This window comes from Erythrolamprus reginae, chromosome Z (assembly GCF_031021105.1).
Source record: "Erythrolamprus reginae isolate rEryReg1 chromosome Z, rEryReg1.hap1, whole genome shotgun sequence".
NCBI classification, from domain to species: domain Eukaryota; kingdom Metazoa; phylum Chordata; class Lepidosauria; order Squamata; family Dipsadidae; genus Erythrolamprus; species Erythrolamprus reginae.
In genome coordinates, this window is record NC_091963.1 from 95739239 (window position 1) to 95758304 (window position 19066).

A 19066-nucleotide genomic window follows, 5' to 3' on the forward strand; every position below is an offset into this window, starting at 1 on the left:
AAGAGATGGGAACATCATTAGCACCTCGTTAGGGATGGAAAGAAACATTCTGAGTAAGTAAAGCAATGAGGGGAAAAGAAAACCTGCACAGACTTAGGGCTTGGAAAACATTCCTTGCAGAGAGTAACAATGAAAGAGTTTGCAAGCTGATAAGAGCTGGGAAGATCGTTAGCACCTGGTTAGGACTAGAAAGAAACTTATTCATAGCAAGTAGAGCAATGAAAAAAATCCTGTAAAGACTTAGGGCTTGGAAAATATTCTTCACAGAGAGAAACAATGAAAGAGCCTGCAAGGTAAGAGCTGGCAAGATTGTCAGCAGCTAGTTAGGGCTTGTGGGGAAAAAAGCTACATTCAGAGTATAAGAGTCACCTGAATTTTCGGCCTCTTTTAGGGAGTTAAAAGGTGCATTTAATACTCCCAAAAATACGGTACATATACATAGCAGTGTTGGCGAAACCTTTCAGTACTGAGTGCCAAAACAGGAGCACGTGTGTGGGAGCACCAGAAACCGGAAGAGCAGTTTCCTGGCATGCATGTGAATACCGGGAAGCTGAGCTTCCAGTTTCCAGTGTACACATGTGCATGCATGCCAGTCACCTGGTCTGCTGGTTTCTGGCACTCATGTGCACATGTAGACCATATTCCTTTAGATTGCAAGCATTTGGGTTTATGGTATCTGGGAGATTGTATGTAGAAAGAAAATTGGTTTATTTATTTAAAAAAACTGATTTCTGAAATAGCGATTGCAGAAATATGCCCAGGCGTGTGCTAAACAGATCAGCATTGCAAAAGGAATTTTGGATAAAATACAAATGGATAGTCTCATACAAAAGGCAAAAGATAAAGATTAAGCTAATATTAGATATTAGCCGCCCCGAGTCTGCGGAGAGGGGCGGCATATAAATCCGATAGATAGATAGATAGATAGATAGATAGATAGATAGATAGATAGATAGATAGATAGATAGATAGATAGATTAGAAATTTTCATACAATAAAGGCTTTGCAAAACTTTTAAAATTGTAAATATATAGTTGACACGGGAAGTTGATAAGATACAATATTAATATTTAGAATACAGTGGTACCACTACTTAAGAATGCCTCTACTTAAGAACTTTTGTAGATAAGAATCGGGTGTTCAAGATTTTTTTGCCTCTTAAGAACCATTTTCTACTTAAGAACCTAAACCTGCAAAAATTTCCCAGGAAATTTGAGAGCGGCACGAACGCCCGGCCAGTTTCCTGCCACTCCCCCTGGGTTTCTCTCTCTGGCGCAGTGTATGGGAGGCAGGCTCGCGCCAGGTGTATGGGAGGCACGTGCTCCTCCTCACCGCCTCAGAATCCCTTTTTTTAAAAAAGCCTTAATGTTTTGGTTTTTTTTAAATTCCCCTCACCTCACCTTCTTCCTTCGGCAGCGACTGTCCTCCTCCTCTTCTTCCTCCTCCTCCTCCCACCCAAATCCCAAGCTTTTATCTCTATCCTAATGGATTTGCACACATTATTTGCTTTTACATTGATTCCTATGGGAAACATTGCTTCTACTTACAAACTTTTCTACTCAAGAACCTGGTCACAGAGCAAATTAAGTTCTTAAGTAGAGGTACCACTGTATTTAGAAACTGGAACCCAACTGTGAAAATAGCTTTTACTCATTTGAAACTTCTGTGCTTCCATCCAGGAAGGAAGATGGAATGACAGTCCATGCAATCAGACATTGCCTTCTGTCTGTAAGAAACGAGGTCGAGTAAGTCAGGGGAAAGAGGAGGACCATGGCTGCAGAAAGGTAAAGACATTGTTTTCCTACATATATGTATACCTGTACACCAGGTATAGACACCAGGTATAGACCCAGGAGCTGCATTTTGTGGTTGGCTTATATAGAATTGTTCTGAAGATTCATGTACGCAAACGGAGGCAAAGCTTTTCCTTTCCAGTTGGCTGAAGTCTCTGAGGCAGGAGTGACTAATAATGAAAAGTTTGCAAATCCTGATTAAAAAGTTAGTTACATGAAAATTGAATGTAGAAAAGCAAGCATGAAGAAGGTGAAAGCTTTTTTTCCCTTCAGTAATCAGCAAGCATGTTTTCTGTCTAGTGTGCTGGGTAAGCAATGTATCAAAAATTATTTTACAGCATGTGTTTCCACCCGATATTTACCTTCAAGTGCCTCTCAGGCAAAGGACATTTTTAAATAGATGATCTTAGATATCAGTGCCCAAACTGACACAGTTATTGGCAAAAATAGAACTTTAAATTGTTGGCTAAGAAGAAAAACACTTTCCAAACCAAAAAGTACCTGTCAATAACAGTTTCTAAGAAAAGCCTATCTTCTATTTCCTATATATCTCCTATTCTTTCATTGATATGTTCTATTCCTATATCTTCTTTTCTATTATTTCTTAGATATATTTTACTATGAGTATCTCCTCTATAAACATCATCATGTATTTTACTATGTGTATACAGTGATCCCTCGGTTAGCGCGGGGGTTACGTTCCAAGACCTCCCGCGCTAACCGATTTCCGCGTTATACTGGATGCGGAAGTAAAAACACCATCTGCGCATGCGCGCCCTTTGTTCCATGGCCGCACATGCGCAGAAGGTGGAGCGACGCAGGTTCGGAGGCTGGCAATGCAATGGTGATTTTTCCGGGCTCCTCGCCGCTACCCACAGGGCAGTGCTGGCGGCAAATGGCAATGGCAACCCTCCCTCCTTCCCTCCTTCCCTTCTCTCCCTCCCTCCTTCCCTCCTTCCTTCCTCTCACCGACTTTCTTGGGGCAGCGCTGGCGGCAATGGCAACCCTCCCTCCTTCCCTTCTCTCCCTCCCTCCTTCCTTCCCTCCTTCCCTTCTCTCCCTCCCTCCTTCCTTCCCTTCTCTCCTTCCCTCCCTCCTTCCTTCCCTCCTTCCCTTCTCTCCCTCCCTCCTTCCTTCCTTCCCTTCTCTCCCTCCCTCCTTCCCTCCTTCCCTCCCTCCTTCCTTCCCTCCTTCCCTTCTCTCCCTCCCTCCTTCCCTCCCTCCTTCCCTCCTTCCTTCCCTCCTTCCCTTCTCTCCCTCCCTCCTTCCTTCCTTCCCTTCTCTCCCTCCCTCCTTCCCTCCTTCCTTCCCTCCTTCCTTCCCTCCTTCCCTTCTCTCCCTCCCTCCTTCCTTCCTTCCCTTCTCTCCCTCCCTCCTTCCCTCCTTCCCTCCCTCCTTCCTTCCCTCCTTCCCTTCTCTCCCTCCCTCCTTCCCTCCCTCCTTCCCTCCTTCCCTTCTCTCCCTCCCTCCTTCCCTCCTTCCCTCCCTCCTTCCTTCCCTCCTTCCCTTCTCTCCCTCCCTCCTTCCCTCCCTCCTTCCCTCCTTCCCTTCTCTCCCTCCCTTCTCTCCCTCCTTTCTCAAAAAGCACTTAAACTGTAACTGTACTGTACTGTGTAATGACAGAATAAAACCCCCCAGCCCTCACCTGTGTTTGAATTTCATTCATTCACTCAGTCATTCATTCATTCATTCTTCTGTACAGTATGTACAGTACTGTGTGCCACTCAGTCCCAACACTTTTAACCCATAAATTACCATTTCCCATCCCCTTAATTACCATTACTGTACACATTGAATAAGACTCTTAAGTTATGAACAATAACATATTTATTTACATTTTTTGGGGTGGGGTGGGGGTTAGCATAACTGGGATAACTAGGGATCTTCTTCTATCACCATTTCTACAATGGACGCTGCAGGTGATGGTGTGACAGACCTCTTGGTTTTTGTGACAAACATGGTCATGGGCAGTTGTTGGCGCCGTTTCTTTTTCTGGCCTAACATGGATCTGTATGGTGCAAAGATGTTGTCAAGGGAGGCGTTAAACTGTATAGAGCGAGTCATGTTGGGATCCCAAAGTTCCACCATGTGTTGCAGATGTGCAGCAGTTCTGTTCAGTTCTGCAAGCCACTCAAGCGTTAGGCCAACATCTTCTTCTTCCTCAGCTTCTTCAGCTTTCATGGCCTTAAAGCCAGGGGCTTTGGCTTCATCTTGCATCAAGAAAGTCCTTGAAGGCATCCTCTTCCAGAACAGGCCTGTTTCGTCCATGTTGAACACCTGTTCTGGAAGGTAGCCCACTTCTGCAATTAGGTCTTTAAACGTGCGCTGGACAAAGTTTTCTGCTGCACCTGTATCTGCTGAGGCAGCTTCTCCATGCAATGACACACTCTTCAGGCCATAGCGCCGTTGAAATTTCTCAAACCACCCTTTGCTTGCTGTGAATGTGGCTGGGGCTGAAGAAGCAGAAGAATGACAGGAAAGGGAGAGAGAAGTGACTTGAATGAAAGCATACAGAGTAAATGCCCACCTCCTTCCCTCCTTCCCTTCTCTCCCTCCCTCCCTCCCTCCTTCCCTCCTTCCCTCCTTCCCTCCTTCCTTCCTCCCTCCCTCCTTCCTTCCTTCCCTCCTTCCCTGCTCCTTCCTTAAAAAACACTTAAATACAGTATGTAATGACAGAATAAAAAACCCCAGCCCTTACCTGCGTTTCCCTCATCTGCATCGCCTCCTTCTGTGTCTTCAAGACGGTTGTACAATTGCTGGGCCTTGGTCCTTATAGTGTTGGTATCCAAAGCAATGCTCTTTTTGCGGCAGTCTTGTACCCACAGGGACAAAGCAGCTTCCATCTTCATAAGCCGTTTGTTTCTAGGCGTCACCATTCTTTTTGCAGCCTTGTTGAATGCCATCAGAGAACTTTGCCTTATCTTTTTCTCGTCGTCCCGAATGGTTCGCACACTCGATTCGTTGATCCCATACTGCCGACCAACATCTGCATAAGAGCGCCCCCCTTTCAGCATGTCCAAAATGTCAATTTTCTCTTTAATTGTGAGTATCCTCCTGGTCTTTTTAGCGTCGCCGCCTCCACTCCGTGTGCAACGTTTAGGAGGCATCTTCCAACAAGTCTGAACAAGTTCCAACAGTTGCAAAGCTTTTTTTTGCGTTTGCAACGATTGGTCGAGATTTTGGCCAATCAGCAATCAGTATGACGTCATCGGGCGGGGAAAACCGTGGTGTAGGAAAAAAAACGCGGACTTATTTTTTAATTAATATTTTTTGAAAAACCGCGTTGCAGCGTTTCGCGCTAATCGAGAACGCGCAAATCGAGGGATCACTGTATAGATATATACCCACTAAAACCCTCATTGTGTATTGGACAAAATAAAAAATATACAAATAAATAAATAAAATAAATAGAGCAAGATATGAATTGTTTGATTCCATGGACAAAAAGGGGCACTTCCATCCCTTGCCATACCATGAAAGATCATGTATACAAGTATAGTTCTTGGCTTGCAACCATTCATTTAGTGACTATTCAAAGCCACAGGGAAGACACTGAAAAAAATGACTTTTCACACTCACGCTGTTGTGATGTCCCCATGGTCACATGATCAAACACTGCAACTGACACTGCAACTGACTCATATTTAGCTGCAATGTTCAAGGGCCATGATGGCAAACCTATGCCACAGGTAGCACCCAGAGCCATATTTGCTGGCACAAGAGCCTTTGTCCTAACTCAGCTCCAACATGCATGTGCATGCTGGCCAGCTGATTTATGGCTCACATGGAGGCTCTGGGAGGTCGTCTTTGGCCGCCGGAGAGCCTCCAGGTGGTGGCAGAGAATGTTTTTGCTCTCTCTCAGCTCCAAGAATGCCTCTGGAGCCTGGGGAGGGTGAAAAACAGGCCTATCATGCTCAGTGGAAATCGGGAAATGGGCTCTTTCTGGTCTCCAAAGGGCCTCCGGGTTTGTGTGTAAGGGAAGCCTCTGGAGCCTGAGGAGGATGAAAAACTCACTGAGTGGCCTGGGTTATTGCCAATGCTAGTGACTCAGGCCACCAAGTTGCTGCCAGTTCCATAGAATCAGTCCAAACCGGGACTAACCCACCTCTGCATCCGTGCCCAGGGGTCATATACATTCCAGCTGACCAAAAGCAGAATGCTTCAGCTTTTCCATCCCTGCAGCAACTCTAGAGGGAAGGGAACATGTGTATTTTTCCAGTATTGTAGGTATTTTATTATGGAAATATTACCTGAAAGATTTGTAACACTAGTTAGAATTATTTCTCCAGTTTTACTTCCCACCCAAGGAACAAATGATGCACATTTTAGATTAATCCTCATTGTGTACCTCTGTGATTGGGGATGCAAAAATGATGCCAATCCCAAAACCAGCTAATAGTTGTGTCAATTAAGCAAATTTAATCTGCCTGTTTGTTAATGGCAGAGTTAAGACTCCATTCAGTTGAATAAAAGTTTAGCTTTCCTAGCCATTTGGGTGAGATTATGGGAGTTGAAGTCTAGCATATCTGAGAGCCAATTGGCTGCGGGAAACTATGCTAGCAGCAGACGGAAGTTTGCTAATTTTAAAAATGTGTGTAAGTAAACTTAGCATTTAAGCAGATAAAAAGTCACAGGGAGGTCTGCTAAGAAGTTTTGCCTCCAGGGTCACATAGGCAGAGTAGCCTTCTCTGTGTGCATTTGTTTCTCTACAGGGGAGGTTATTTCATATATGCAGCTGCACATGGAAACTGGAACTACAGTATATCAGCTTGCATTTTTACACCTTCCTTATATATTTCCCCCAATTACCTTGCTTGGTGCCACCTGACTTATTAAAAGTGACTTTGAATAAAAAACTTTAAAAGGATGTTGAGATTCTGCAAATCAAAGGACCAGCCCTTAATATCATTTGGATAATGAATTGCTTATCTGTGGGATCTATTTCACCTTACTGTAAATAGGTTTTTTTGTAACTGGCCAGATTCATCACTGTGTCCGTTTTGTAAGTGCATCTATCTCTCCAAATTTAAAAGTAAGCTTGGGCAAAAAAGAAAAAAAAAACTATGCTCCCATATCTTTCCCTCTCAGTTTTTTTTTCAATTAAAAAAATTATTCTTATTTCCATTTTGCCAAATTGGGAAAATGCATCCAAAAACACAGGACTCATCTAATTTGGTCTTAATGGAAATTCAAAACACATCATTGTAATCAATGAAGGGCTGCAAAATTTTTACTACCACACTGGGTGTGGCTTGCCGGCGATGTGACCAGGTGGGAATGGCTTGACGATCATGTGACTGGGGTGGCTTAAAGGTCATGTAAGTGGCTTAAAGGTGGACAACTTGACATCACTCACGTCAAGGGTTAGGGTTAGGGTGCCTGACCTCTCCTCGCCTCAAAGAGATACACTTTCCCTATCTATTTACTATTACTGAACATCTAAAACATACTATTTAATTCTATGTATATATGCCATATGTGTACATACATATTACACACAGGCATACAAAAATATACATTATCTATTAAATAAACTGTATGTGTATGTTCACACACACACATATGCACAACTCTTCTAAAATTATACACATTCAACCTCATTTACTGCGAAAGGAAAAACATACCCAGAGCCTAGAAGGGAAAAAAAGAAAAAAAATCAAAATGTTTCTACCGGTTCTGCATACCTGACCAAAATTTTTCTACCTGTTCTGCGTGCCTGACCATACCCGTAGGAGCCCATCACTGATTGTAATCCAGTTTTTCCCATTTCCCAGAAAATTGTGATGATTGCCCCCCCCAACACCCCCCATTTCTCCTCCCATTCTCTCTTACCAGCAGTTCTTTTGTTTCTGTTTTTAATGCTTATATTCCCATATTATTTATTCCATTGCTGGCTCACAGAACTCAGCATAAGCATCAGCAGTTTCTGTTCCTTTCCATATGATAAACTTTTATGAAAGGATTTAGTCCAAATGTATCCAGTAAGGGGCGTACATAAGTGCACTGGTGTGCCTTTCGTCCCCTGTCCAATGGTCTTTCCTTTCTTTCACCTATCTTATATATTCTCTTCCTTTCATATATCCTTCCTCTAAGTTCACTTTCACCCTCATTTATATTATCACATGTCTATTTTTCTTCCTATGTATTTGTGTATTGGACAAATGAATAAAATAAAAATAAAAATAAATAAAAATGCTGAATGTCTAATTAATCTTCATAGGCAGGACTAAAAACCTGAATGAAGATGAGCTAGCTTTCAATATTTCTTTTATTTTTAAAATAATGACAATTCGTCATAACCTTACTCTGATGTAAACATTTTTTCACACAGCCAAGTGGAGTCAGCATTGTCTTAATAATCGACAGAGCTAGAAGAACAATTTCCTTTTAAGTAGCTTTCCGCTCCCTCCCCCCCATGTATTGTCATATATCAACAGAAATATATATTGTTCCAGAATTTGTCTTTTTCAGAATTTCAGGAAACAATTCTCTTTAAAGATACCCTTTTAAGATCACCAGCTAGAGTACATCAGGACTGATTCAAAAATAAACAAACAAATAAATACATTTATGTTTGAATGATTGCGTCTTAAGATATATAAATACATTTATGTTTGCAATCATCCAAACATAAATGTATTTATTTTTTTGTATATTTTTCATCTTATTAGAAATAATTCAAGGTGACAAACATATCCAGCACATCTTCCTCATCCAATTGTCCCCAGAACAAGAACAGTGTTAAAGTGGGTTAGGCTGAGTCACACTGACTGGCCCCAGATCACCTAGCTTGCTTTCATGGCTAAGGTGGAACTTGAATAAAATAATACAAGCATAAAAAAACTATGGATGTGACCTGTTATTGGATGTTGAACTGTTGTTTTTCAAAGTGCTAGATTTCCATTCTTGTAATTTCTGACTTTACCAAGCTGATAATCTATTATATACTTTTGTATATCTGATTATTCTATTTCAGAAGGCACCTGAAGTTTTTTTCTTGAGCCTACAAGTTTGAATTTCATTTTACTACTGCATATCTTTTGTTTGCTTACCTGTCAAGTGATTGGCTGGTTAACTACTTTTATTTATTCTCTTTATTCTCTGCATTGATAGTAGTGAATTCTGTGGTTACCTTTGAAAGAAGAAATAAATAGCCAGCATATTAGATAATAAGAAATTACTAATGGCTTATATTTGTGTATATAAGGAGAGAGGAAAGTTATTATTATTTTACACATAAAGTAGATAGTTTTAAATGTTCATGACATTTTCATTAAGATTTTTTGGGACTATCAGATCAGATAATTACAAAGAAAACTATCAGCGTTCTTAAATGATACCTTTGAAAGAATGTACAATATGATTCTTACACATTCTTGTTAATGTTATAACTTGGGAGAAAAAAACCTTTAGAATAGCAAGAATAGAGTTGTATTTTTTTAACAAAATGCAGATAAGGAAATATTTGGATATGATGATATCTTTTGCAAATTTTTCATTTGGATTAAATTATAAAATACTAACTATTATTCCTTTAAATAAGATTTCTCAGATATACAACGTATAAAAATCTAACAAACTTTGAAATATTTAAGGGACTTTCTCTGGGTTACTGTTATTGTCTAAGACAATGTTTTTCAAACTTGGTAGCCTAAGATATGTGGATTTTGTTTTCAAAATTCCCCAGTCGACATATCATAAAAGTTGTCAAGCTTGAGAAATATTGGTCTAAGGTATATAAGATCTTGATTAACTTACATCACAATCATTAGTCTGCAATCTTCTCACTCCCTCACTTTGAAGTTGTCTGAGAGTCCTCAGAGATCAGGATAAAAAACTCTCTCTCTCTTTTGGTGGGAAGCAGGGCGGAGAGTTTTCAGAAGAAGGTTTGTACCCATGTTCTTCATCCCAAATTGGAATGATTTTCTTTTGTGGGAATCGAGATGCAAAAATACATCTGATCTCTTAACAAAAGAAAAAGAAAATTTTGATGATGCTCATTCTTGTGTTGCTTTCCAACACTTCTTTGACCCTCAGTTCCCTTTCCAGAAGTGTGAACTTAGGTTTAAGGTTGCTTAATCTCATTTATAAAGAAGTAAAAGCAATTTCATCTCATTTTATCAAAGAAGACTGTTTATAAACCTGGCTCAATGATTTCTAGTTAAATATTTTTTTTAAATGTGGTCCACAGAACAGTTCATATAAGGTCATGACTATGGCTAATGGAAGGTTGAAGGATAGTTCTCCCACTCATTCAAATTTTAATTTTTTTGTAAGTGGCGGACATGAAATATAAAATGAGTTTTAATTTGAAACCAGAAGTTCTCCTGAACTGTTTTGGATTGGCATTGGTTTTGCAGAAGCAAAAAACAAACCAGTTTGGTTGTTTTGGCTTTTAGTTGAAAAATAAAATCAAGAGAAAAAAATAAAATGATTTGTATAGCCCCAGTAGAGTAAGGCATCATGCCTCACTACATCATGAATTATGTTTATCTTTTAGCATGAAATTGTTGCTAATTTAGCTGTCTTAACCGTTTTACTCACCATCTAACCAAGAAGAGGATTCCTGTCAGCAAGATTCAGATTTAGATGTCTTAAGCTTGTATTCAAATATCTTGCCCTTTTTGTAAAGACAGTTACTTTTGATTTTGTGTCCAAAGTTGTTTTTATACAATATGTTCTAGGCTTTGAGAACTGCCACCTCTGCTGTGAACTCTTTTCTTTCTGGCAAATCTTTTCCGCTGAATGGAACTATGCTTATTTTTAAAAGAGCTATTAGCCATCAAATTGGATGCTAAGTTTATTGGACTACATCCTGTTCTTGTACAGATCAGTCCTATAATCTTTCATTTGTAGCTGCCCCATGAATTAAGGGTACATCTAGTTTTTTACTTCCATCCTGAACTGGAACAGCTGCATTGGCCTTTGTGTATTTCTTCCCACCATGCTCTCATTTTATTGTTGAAATTGAGAGGAAGAATTTGAGATGAAGTGTATTTTGGATTACTGTTGCAGATTATAGTATTTGGCTGCCAAGACATGAAAACAACCTGTGCTCCTTTTAGCCTCTTTAAACAATTCCATATGCTGAACCTCACGGTTCCCAAAATATAAATAAAAGGCTCAGTTTCATACAACCAGAAAAGATATGTCTGAAACCTGTAGGCTGAAGAGGTATAGGAAGGAAAAATGGGGAAGATATTTAAAAGCAGTGAGGTGGGAATGGCATTTCTTAGAACAGAGGTGTCAAATTCAAGGCCCGGATCTGGCCTGTAAGGTGCTTAGATCTGACCTGTCCTTCAACAGGGAAGAATTGGCCCACAGTGCCTCTGCCAGTGAAAATGGAGCTTGGGAGGGCCGTGCACTCTGTTTTCTCTCTGTTTTACAGAGGGTTGCAAAGGGCCATCACAACCAAAATCTGAGCTTAGGAGCCTGTTTTCTCTGGCAGAGCACTTGGACCACCAGAGGTGCCCCCAACACAAGTGATGACGACCATATCCACCCTGGCCCCACCCACTCCTGCCCCCCAAGATCAAACAAAATCCTGAAGCAGCCTTCAGTGAAATTGAGTTTGACACCCTGAGAAGATCTGGCATTGTAAGGGCATCCCATTCCCAGAGCTTTTGTTTTATGCCTGCTTCATTTGGAAGACTCTTGGTGGCATACAACCTTAATTTTTTATGTTAGTATTATTATGATATTTTAATTTTGCTATTACTATAATGACTGTTCCAATTATGTATTCAAGTTACAGGGAATTAGCATGTAGAAAATGACATATTTTGCAAATTGTGGCTTGTCTTACAAATCTTATAAGAAATTAGGATGATGGTTATAAACATATTTGTTTATGTAAATTAAGTATAAACTTAGCAGTTCCCATGTATCCCTATGTTCTTTGCTTATCCTGTGACAGGTTTACTCGACAGTGATGAATAATGGAAACCAGCAGCAGAGAAGGAATACTGTTATTTTTACACCCCTTCAATTGTTCTTTTTACTTCTTTTCTGGCACTCTCTTGTTGGCAGATAGTAATATTTCCATTGTTACCCAATTATGGCTTGAAGGACTGAGAAGGACAAAAATTATCTGAATAATATTTTCAGCTACTGTAGGCTGTTGGAGTCTGTTTGTGCCATCCATTCTAACTTTGTGACTGAGTTTGACAATATGCTAAGAATTACCAGATCTGGGCTACAAAACATTGGCCCCCAAAATAAGAGGAACGAGATAAAGAAAACAATCAACCTCTCATCTGATGTCTGTCTAGATTTTTGCAGCCCAGATCCAGATAGATAACGAGATAAAAATATCTCTTTGGTACCCTTCTATAATTCACTGTTTTAAATAAGGCAATTTACCATTTCATTAAGTTAACAATTTTTGTAATATTTTCAATCTTTATTTTGTCAAAGAAGAAATAATGTAATTGTTGATGCAGACTAATTAACACATGGCAATTTGAAGACCATGTTGTTCACTGAGAGCATATTCACCAAATTCCAAATTCCTTTGGAGCATATGCACTAAAGACAAATTCCAATCACACTTGGCCAATAAAGAATTCTATTCGATTCTGTTCTGTTCTACTCAGGGTTGGAAATGGCACAGTCCATCCTGTTATTGGCTGGGGGACGATCATGTGATATACAATGAAGCTCGGAAAATGTGCATGGATTTTGGCTCTACCCTGGTTACCATCACCAACAGGTATGTAACCTCACGAAGAAGAGTTTTTGTATTGTGGCATTTTTTAAAAAAACATTCAGGTATTGGGGAGATTGGCTTCTGGATACTCCAGTGTAAAGCTTTTGAAGTACTTTTGAAGGGCAGACTAGATGGACCATGAGGTCTTTTTCTGCCGTCAGTCTTTTATGTTTCTATGTTTCTATGTTTACTTACCCATTGTCCTCTCGGTTGCCTTTGGAAAGAGTATGTGCTATTTGAATGCCAGAGATAATAGTAAAATGGCAGAACCTCTGGGGAAAGATTAGGGTTCAAGGAAAACATGAGGCAATGATGGATTTGTTCTTTTTTTCCTGGACCAGATTTGAACAAGCTTATGTGAGCAGCCTCATCTATGGCTGGGAGGATGAATATTTTTGGACTGCATTACAAGACATAAATGAAACTGGTTCTTTCCATTGGTTGAGTGGAGATGAAGTCACTTATACCCATTGGAACCGCAACCAACCCGGTAAAAATTTATATTGTGTTCCAAATCATAAGTATATATACACTCTTATATACTTTGTTTTAAGTACTCAATCTAAGAAAAAAAACCATCTGATTTTGTATTTGTATTGATTTGGTATATCAATATACACTGGCTTTTAGAAAAAAAATCTTGTGGTTTGCTTTATTAAACATTAATTTTATGTGAATCAGCAATGAAAATTTTCATATTAAAATGATTAAGAAATGGATACTACCTACTATTTTAAGAGTCAGTTACTCAAGGAAATCCTGCCTGCCTCAATCAACATAGAGGCGGCACATGAACATCCATTTCAATAACCGCCAATACACTTGGCATCCATGAATCTGTCTAATCCTGTCTTGAAGCTATGCAGGCTAACAGCTGTCACGGCCTCTTCTTCACCCCCTGGGTGAAGAAATATTTCCCTTGATTTGTCCTCACTTTCTTACCTATGAGCTTTAGGGAGTGCCCACTTGTCCTAGTATTGTGTGATAGAGGAAAGAATTTTTCTCTGTCCATCTTTTCTATTCCATTCATGATTTTATACACTTTAATCAAGCCACCCCTTAAACACCATCTTTCAAGACTGAAGAGACCAAGGCGTTGCAACCTAGTTTCAGCCTGGGAGATGCTCCATTCCCTTTTCAAAATTTCAAAATCTTCCCTATGAAACATCTTTTCTTACAGAGGGAAATTCTTAGGCTTTCTTGGGTTTATATAATATGTTCCATGATTAGTAACATCTCCTTTTTAGCTTATGATCACCTCATTTATTCCTGTACCTGAGAGCAAAAATGTTCAGGATTCCATTATGGCCCCATATTACCCTGAACACATTAGTGTCTTTAGAAAAATGGTTATCATGATATCATCGCCATAGCTTCCTTTTGTACTGACTGCGGAATTTAGGACTAGATGGTACTGTGATGCACTGGCTGGGTTCCTTTCTCAGTGGCTGGTTCCAATTGATGCTAATGGGAGCAAGATATCGAGTCCCTGGCCGCTCTTTTGTGTGGTGCCATAGGGCTTGGTACTCTCCTTTTTAACTTCTGGGTGAGATAATCCAACACTCAGCTTCATATCTCCATTGCTGGTGTCACAAGTGATGGTGTGGCTGTCCTTTTGTGGTGCCTGGAGTCTGTGGAACTGTTGTAAGGGACAACAGGCTTCAACTGAACCTTCTGAAAGACAGAGTGCCTGGGGGTATACAAGCAGTGGAAGTGATGTGCCGGTGTCTGGAGGCTGTTGGGGCCTGGATGGGTGTCAACAGACTCAAACTCAACCCGGATAAGACGGAGTGGCTGTGGGTTTTGCCTCCCAAGGTCAATTCCATCTGTCCTTCCATTACCCTGGGGGGGGAACTATTGACCCCCTCGGAGAGGGTCCGCAACTTGGGCGTCCTCCTCGATCCACAGCTCACATTAGAGAACCATCTTTCAGCTGTGGCGAGGGGGGCGTTTGCCCAGGTTCGCCTGGTACACCAGTTGCGGCCCTATCTGGACCGGGACTCACTGCTCACAGTCACTCATGCCCTCATCACCTCGAGGTTCGACTACTGTAATGCTCTCTACATGGGGCTACCTTTGAAAAGTGTTCGGAAACTTCAGATCGTGCAGAATGCAGCTGCGAGAGCAGTCATGGGCCTACCTAGGTATGCCCATGTTTCACCAACACTCCGCAGTCTGCATTGGTTGCCGATCAACTTCCGGTCACAATTCAAAGTGTTGGTTATGACCTTTAAAGCCCTTCGTGGCACTGGACCAGAATATCTCCGAGACCGCTTGCTGCTGCACGAATCCCAGCGACCGATTAGGTCCCACAGAGTGGGCCTTCTCCGGGTCCTGTCAACTAAACAATGTCGGTTGGCGGGCCCCAGGGGAAGAGCCTTCTCTGTGGCGGCCCCGGCCCTCTGGAACCAACTCCCCACGGAGATTAGAACTGCCCCTACTCTCCTTGCCTTTCGTAAACTTCTTAAGACCCACCTGTGTCGTCAGGCATGGGGGAACTGAGACATCTCCCCCGGGCATATACAATTTATGAATGGTATGTGTGTATGTATGCGTGTTTAGAAAATGGGGTTTTTAAAATGTTTTTAGTAGAAATTTAGATTTGTTATAAACTGTTTTTTCCACTTTGTTGTGAGCCGCCCCGAGTCTGCGGAGAAGGGCGGCATACAAATCTAAATAAAGATAAAGATAAAGATAAAGATACAAAGTCTTGAGACCCAGAAGTCCTAAAATAGTTATTGTGATGCTATCTTTAGTTCTGGATAGTGTGGGATTACCCTAGGCCAGAGTAGGCAAAGTTGGCACTTCTATGACTTGTGGATTTCAACTCTCAGAATTCCTGAGCTAATCATGCTAGCTCATGGATTCTGGGAGTTGAAGTCTACATGTCATAGAAGAACCAACATTGCCTATTCCTGCCCTAGGCAGACTTGGTATGCAACTTGGGGAGTTCTCCTAGGCCAGTGATGGTGAACCTATGGTACTGGGGCCACAGGTGCTATGCTGAGCCATATCTGAGGGTACATTAGGCTTTGCCCTATTTCAACTCCAGCACGCTTGTGTGCGCTAGGCAGTTGATTTTAGGTCTTCTAGAGGGCAGAGGAAGGCCATTTCCCTCCATTGGGCTGCTTTTCGCTCTCCCCAAACTTCAGGAAAGCCTCTGGAGCCTTTGGATGGTGAAAAACGGCCCAACAGGCAAACCGGAAGTTTGGAAATGCAGGGGCAGTCAGGGGGGAGGGTTGTGTGTGCATGCACGAGGGGAGGCCATTACATTATAGGTGCTACTGCACGCGCTACTGCATGTGTGGGCAGGCTTTTGGCACCTGAGCAAAAAAAGGTTCACCATCACTATCCTAGGTCCATATCTCCTGCTCAAAGAGCAGATAGCACTTCTGGAAAGGAGACCCTTCCCACAACTTTCTGTCTTGTGGCTGTTGTGCCCTTTTCTATATTCTGAGACACTGTGTTCAGTCACTCTTAGCCTGGTCATCTCCTGCTTGGATTACTGCTGTGTGCTGTACATGGGGCTGTTCTTGAAGTCTATTTGGAAGCTACAGTTGGTCCAGGGTGGAGCAGCACAGACAGTTCTAGAGGCCCCTTACATGTAACACCACTCAAAGTGAGGACAAATCAAGGGAAATATTTCTTCACCCAGAGGGTCGTTGGTTTATGGAATTCACTTCCAGAAGAGGTTGTGACCCCTGTTAGCCTTGATAGCTTCAAGGCAGGATTAGACAGATTCATGGATGCCAGGTGTATCGGTGGTTATTGAAACGGATGTCCATGTGCCGCCTCTATGTTGGTTGAGGCAGGCAGGATTCTCTTGAGTACCATTTGGTGGGGGTCAGGGGAAAAGGAGGGTCTTGCCTTCTCTTTCTGCTCAAGATCCTCAAGGACAATTGGTGGGCCACTGTGTGACACAGAATGCTGGACTCGATGGGCTTTGGCCTGATTCAGCAGGGCTCTTCTTATGTTCTACTGTTAGGCAAACTGAACTGGCTGCTTGTTTATTTATTTCTTCCATTTCTATGCTGCCCAACTCCCTAAGGACTCTAGGCGATCCTACCGTGTTTCCCCGATAGTAAGGCAGTGTCTTACTTTCTTTTTACCCCCAAAAGCCCCACTGTGTCTTACTTTGGGGGTATGTCTTATATTGTCCCGGGCACCGGGGCTGGCTCGTCTTCAGGCTTCGGCGAGTCAGAGGGAGGGCATTTCAGCACACAAACGCTTCGAGAAAAAGGAAGGGACGCGGTCGCCCCCCCCCCCCTGCGAACCTTTCCTTTCGGTCTCCACCCCCCCCACCTCCACGCCGTCTTCTCTCCCTCCAATCACCCCCCTTCCATCCCCCCTCCCACCTTCCAATGGGCTATTGGACGTGGCCAAACCCTGCACCTCTTGCGTCTCGTGTTGGCGTCGTCTCCTCGGCGGTAGCACGTAGAAACACGTTCCCAAGCAGGAGCAGCGGTGGCAGCGGCGGCACCAGCAGCAGCAGCGGTGGCGGCAAGGAGAGGAGCCCTGCCTCGGATACGAAAGGCAGACCCGGGCGAGCGAGCGAAGCCGAGTGACAGCAGCAGCACCTCAGGGGCGAGTCCAACGAAGGGACTCCGGCTTTCCCTGTATTCCCGGAGCTGCCACGCCTGCCTCTTTCCCTTTTTTCGCCGGTTGTGCGCGCCACTTGTGCGCGCCGTGTGTGGTGTGGCGCGGTGTCTGTTTGCAGCGGCAGCAGCAGCGAGCAACACGGCGTCGGGAAGGCTCCGGGGGAATGCGGCAGTAGCCTCCCCAGCCGGGAAGAGCGAAGATTCTCTCTCTCTCTCTCCCCCGTCACCCACCCTCATGTTCCCCTCGGACCTCCTGGCTTTTACGCGCCGGCTTGGGATCCTGCGCCAAGAAGCCTGAGGGCGCCCTGGCCCAGCCTGGCTGTGTGCTTGAGTGAGGGGCTGTGAAGGTGCTCTCGTTCTCGCTGGACTGGGGGTGAGAGAAAGGAGGTGGCGCTCGACCCCAGCAAAGCCAGCGGCGGGAGCGGCGGCAAAGAGGCGGGGTCCAGCCCTCTAGCCGGCGCCTCGCCAGCTATCCGCCGCTTCTTTCTTCTCCACCTCGCCTCCGCTACTCCCGCCGCCGCCTTTGCTCTCCCCGCCGGGCTAGAGGCCGGGCGAGCAGGCCGAGGCGCTGGAACTGGGGCTGCCTGTCCTTGGCGTGAACGGCCGAGGAGTCCTTCTTATCCGCGCCGGGTTTGGGAGACTCTCCTGGGTGCGAAGCTCCCTCGCCAGCGCCGCGAACTGCTTCGACACCTCCCTCGCTTTTAGTACCGTGTTTCCCCGAAAGTAAGACATATGTCTTACTTTCGGGGTATGGCTTATATTAGCCGACCCCCCTGAAAGCCCCCATATGTCTTACAATCGGGGGGGTCTTACTATCGGGGAAACACGGTATCAGCTTCTGGGTGCCATTCAAAGTATTGGTTATTACCTTTAAAGTCATATCCAGGGTATGTACCGAACTATCTTTCCCCAATGGGGTTGGCTTGCTCTGCTCGTGTTGGCAGAAGGGCCTTACTGCAGATCCAATCAGGCAAGGAATTTTGACTGCTGGGATCCAGGAAAAAAGTCTTTTTTGCCATGGTCTGCACATTTTGGAACATCTTGCCACAAAAGTAAGATCCGGACTCCTTTTTTTAGCCTTTAGAAACAGCCTGAAAATGCTATCATGCTGGCTGGCATGGTGTCCTAACATCTCTCTCTATATATAAACCCTTTTTTTAAAAGTTTGTTTTAGTTTTTGTAACTTTAATCTGTTTTTATATTTATAAGTCAGTTATTTGTGTGTTTTATCTTGCTGTAAGAGTCTCTCTGAATAGTGAAATGGGTAGCATGTAAATTTGATAGCAATAATAGTAAATCATCTCTCTTTCAAAATAATGTTATGGAAATTGAGTCAAAGGAACAAGGAACATCTGGAATTAAAAACCCCCCACCAAAATGTATATTCCCCCAGTATCCGTCACATATAACATCATCAGATGTGTGATATTAACTACAGTCTCTAGCTATCTTTTTATAAGAAGTTTGCAATCAATATGACAATAACATTTCAGCTTGAATACACATTTGAGAAAATCAAAATGGTATTTTGTGATTCAAGGAATGAGAAAGGTCAGCTTTTGTAATGGTAGCAATCTTGTGGTATTGTGAGTCAGAAAGAAAATATTAATTTAAATCTTTTCTCTTGGATATTCCTCTTTCTCATGAACTTATTAGGTTATAACAAAGGTGGCTGTGTTGCTTTAGCCACAGGAAGTGCCATGGGCCTGTGGGAAGTAAAGAACTGCACTACATTCAAGGCCAAGTATATCTGCAGGCAGAATCTGGGGACACCAGTAAATCCTGAACTTCCTTCACCACATCCTACACCCAGCCTCACTGGCAATTGTCCTTCAGGTTGGACCACCACCTCCAAGCTGAGATATTGCTATAAAGTAAGTCCCGAGTAAAGAAAGGCAGCCAACTACCTTAGTGATTTGCAGTGATGCTTAAAAGTTTGAATTTTCAATATTTTTGCATTAATATCA

At 42.8% G+C, this 19066-nt stretch overlaps 2 protein-coding genes across 3 annotated transcripts in view; one reads left to right on the forward strand and one right to left on the reverse strand.

The window, feature by feature from the left end:
- MRC2 (mannose receptor C-type 2) overlaps positions 1 to 19066 on the forward strand; it is a 108422-nt gene that overhangs the window by 47484 nt on the left and 41872 nt on the right. For both annotated transcript variants that reach the window (XM_070729256.1, XM_070729257.1), the window contains exons 9-12: positions 1680 to 1784; positions 12389 to 12504; positions 12843 to 12991; positions 18756 to 18973. In XM_070729256.1, coding sequence (XP_070585357.1) covers positions 1680 to 1784; positions 12389 to 12504; positions 12843 to 12991; positions 18756 to 18973 — 588 coding nt within the window. The remainder of the gene's footprint in view (positions 1 to 1679; positions 1785 to 12388; positions 12505 to 12842; positions 12992 to 18755; positions 18974 to 19066) is intronic.
- On the reverse strand, positions 1898 to 4972 carry LOC139153134 (tigger transposable element-derived protein 1-like). The gene is made up of 3 exons (XM_070726731.1): positions 4492 to 4972; positions 4098 to 4246; positions 1898 to 1963 (listed from the first exon to the last, which is right to left on the reverse strand). The coding sequence occupies exons 1-3, from the start codon at positions 4898 to 4900 to the stop codon at positions 1898 to 1900; spliced, it is 624 nt and encodes a 207-aa protein (XP_070582832.1). The 5' UTR covers positions 4901 to 4972.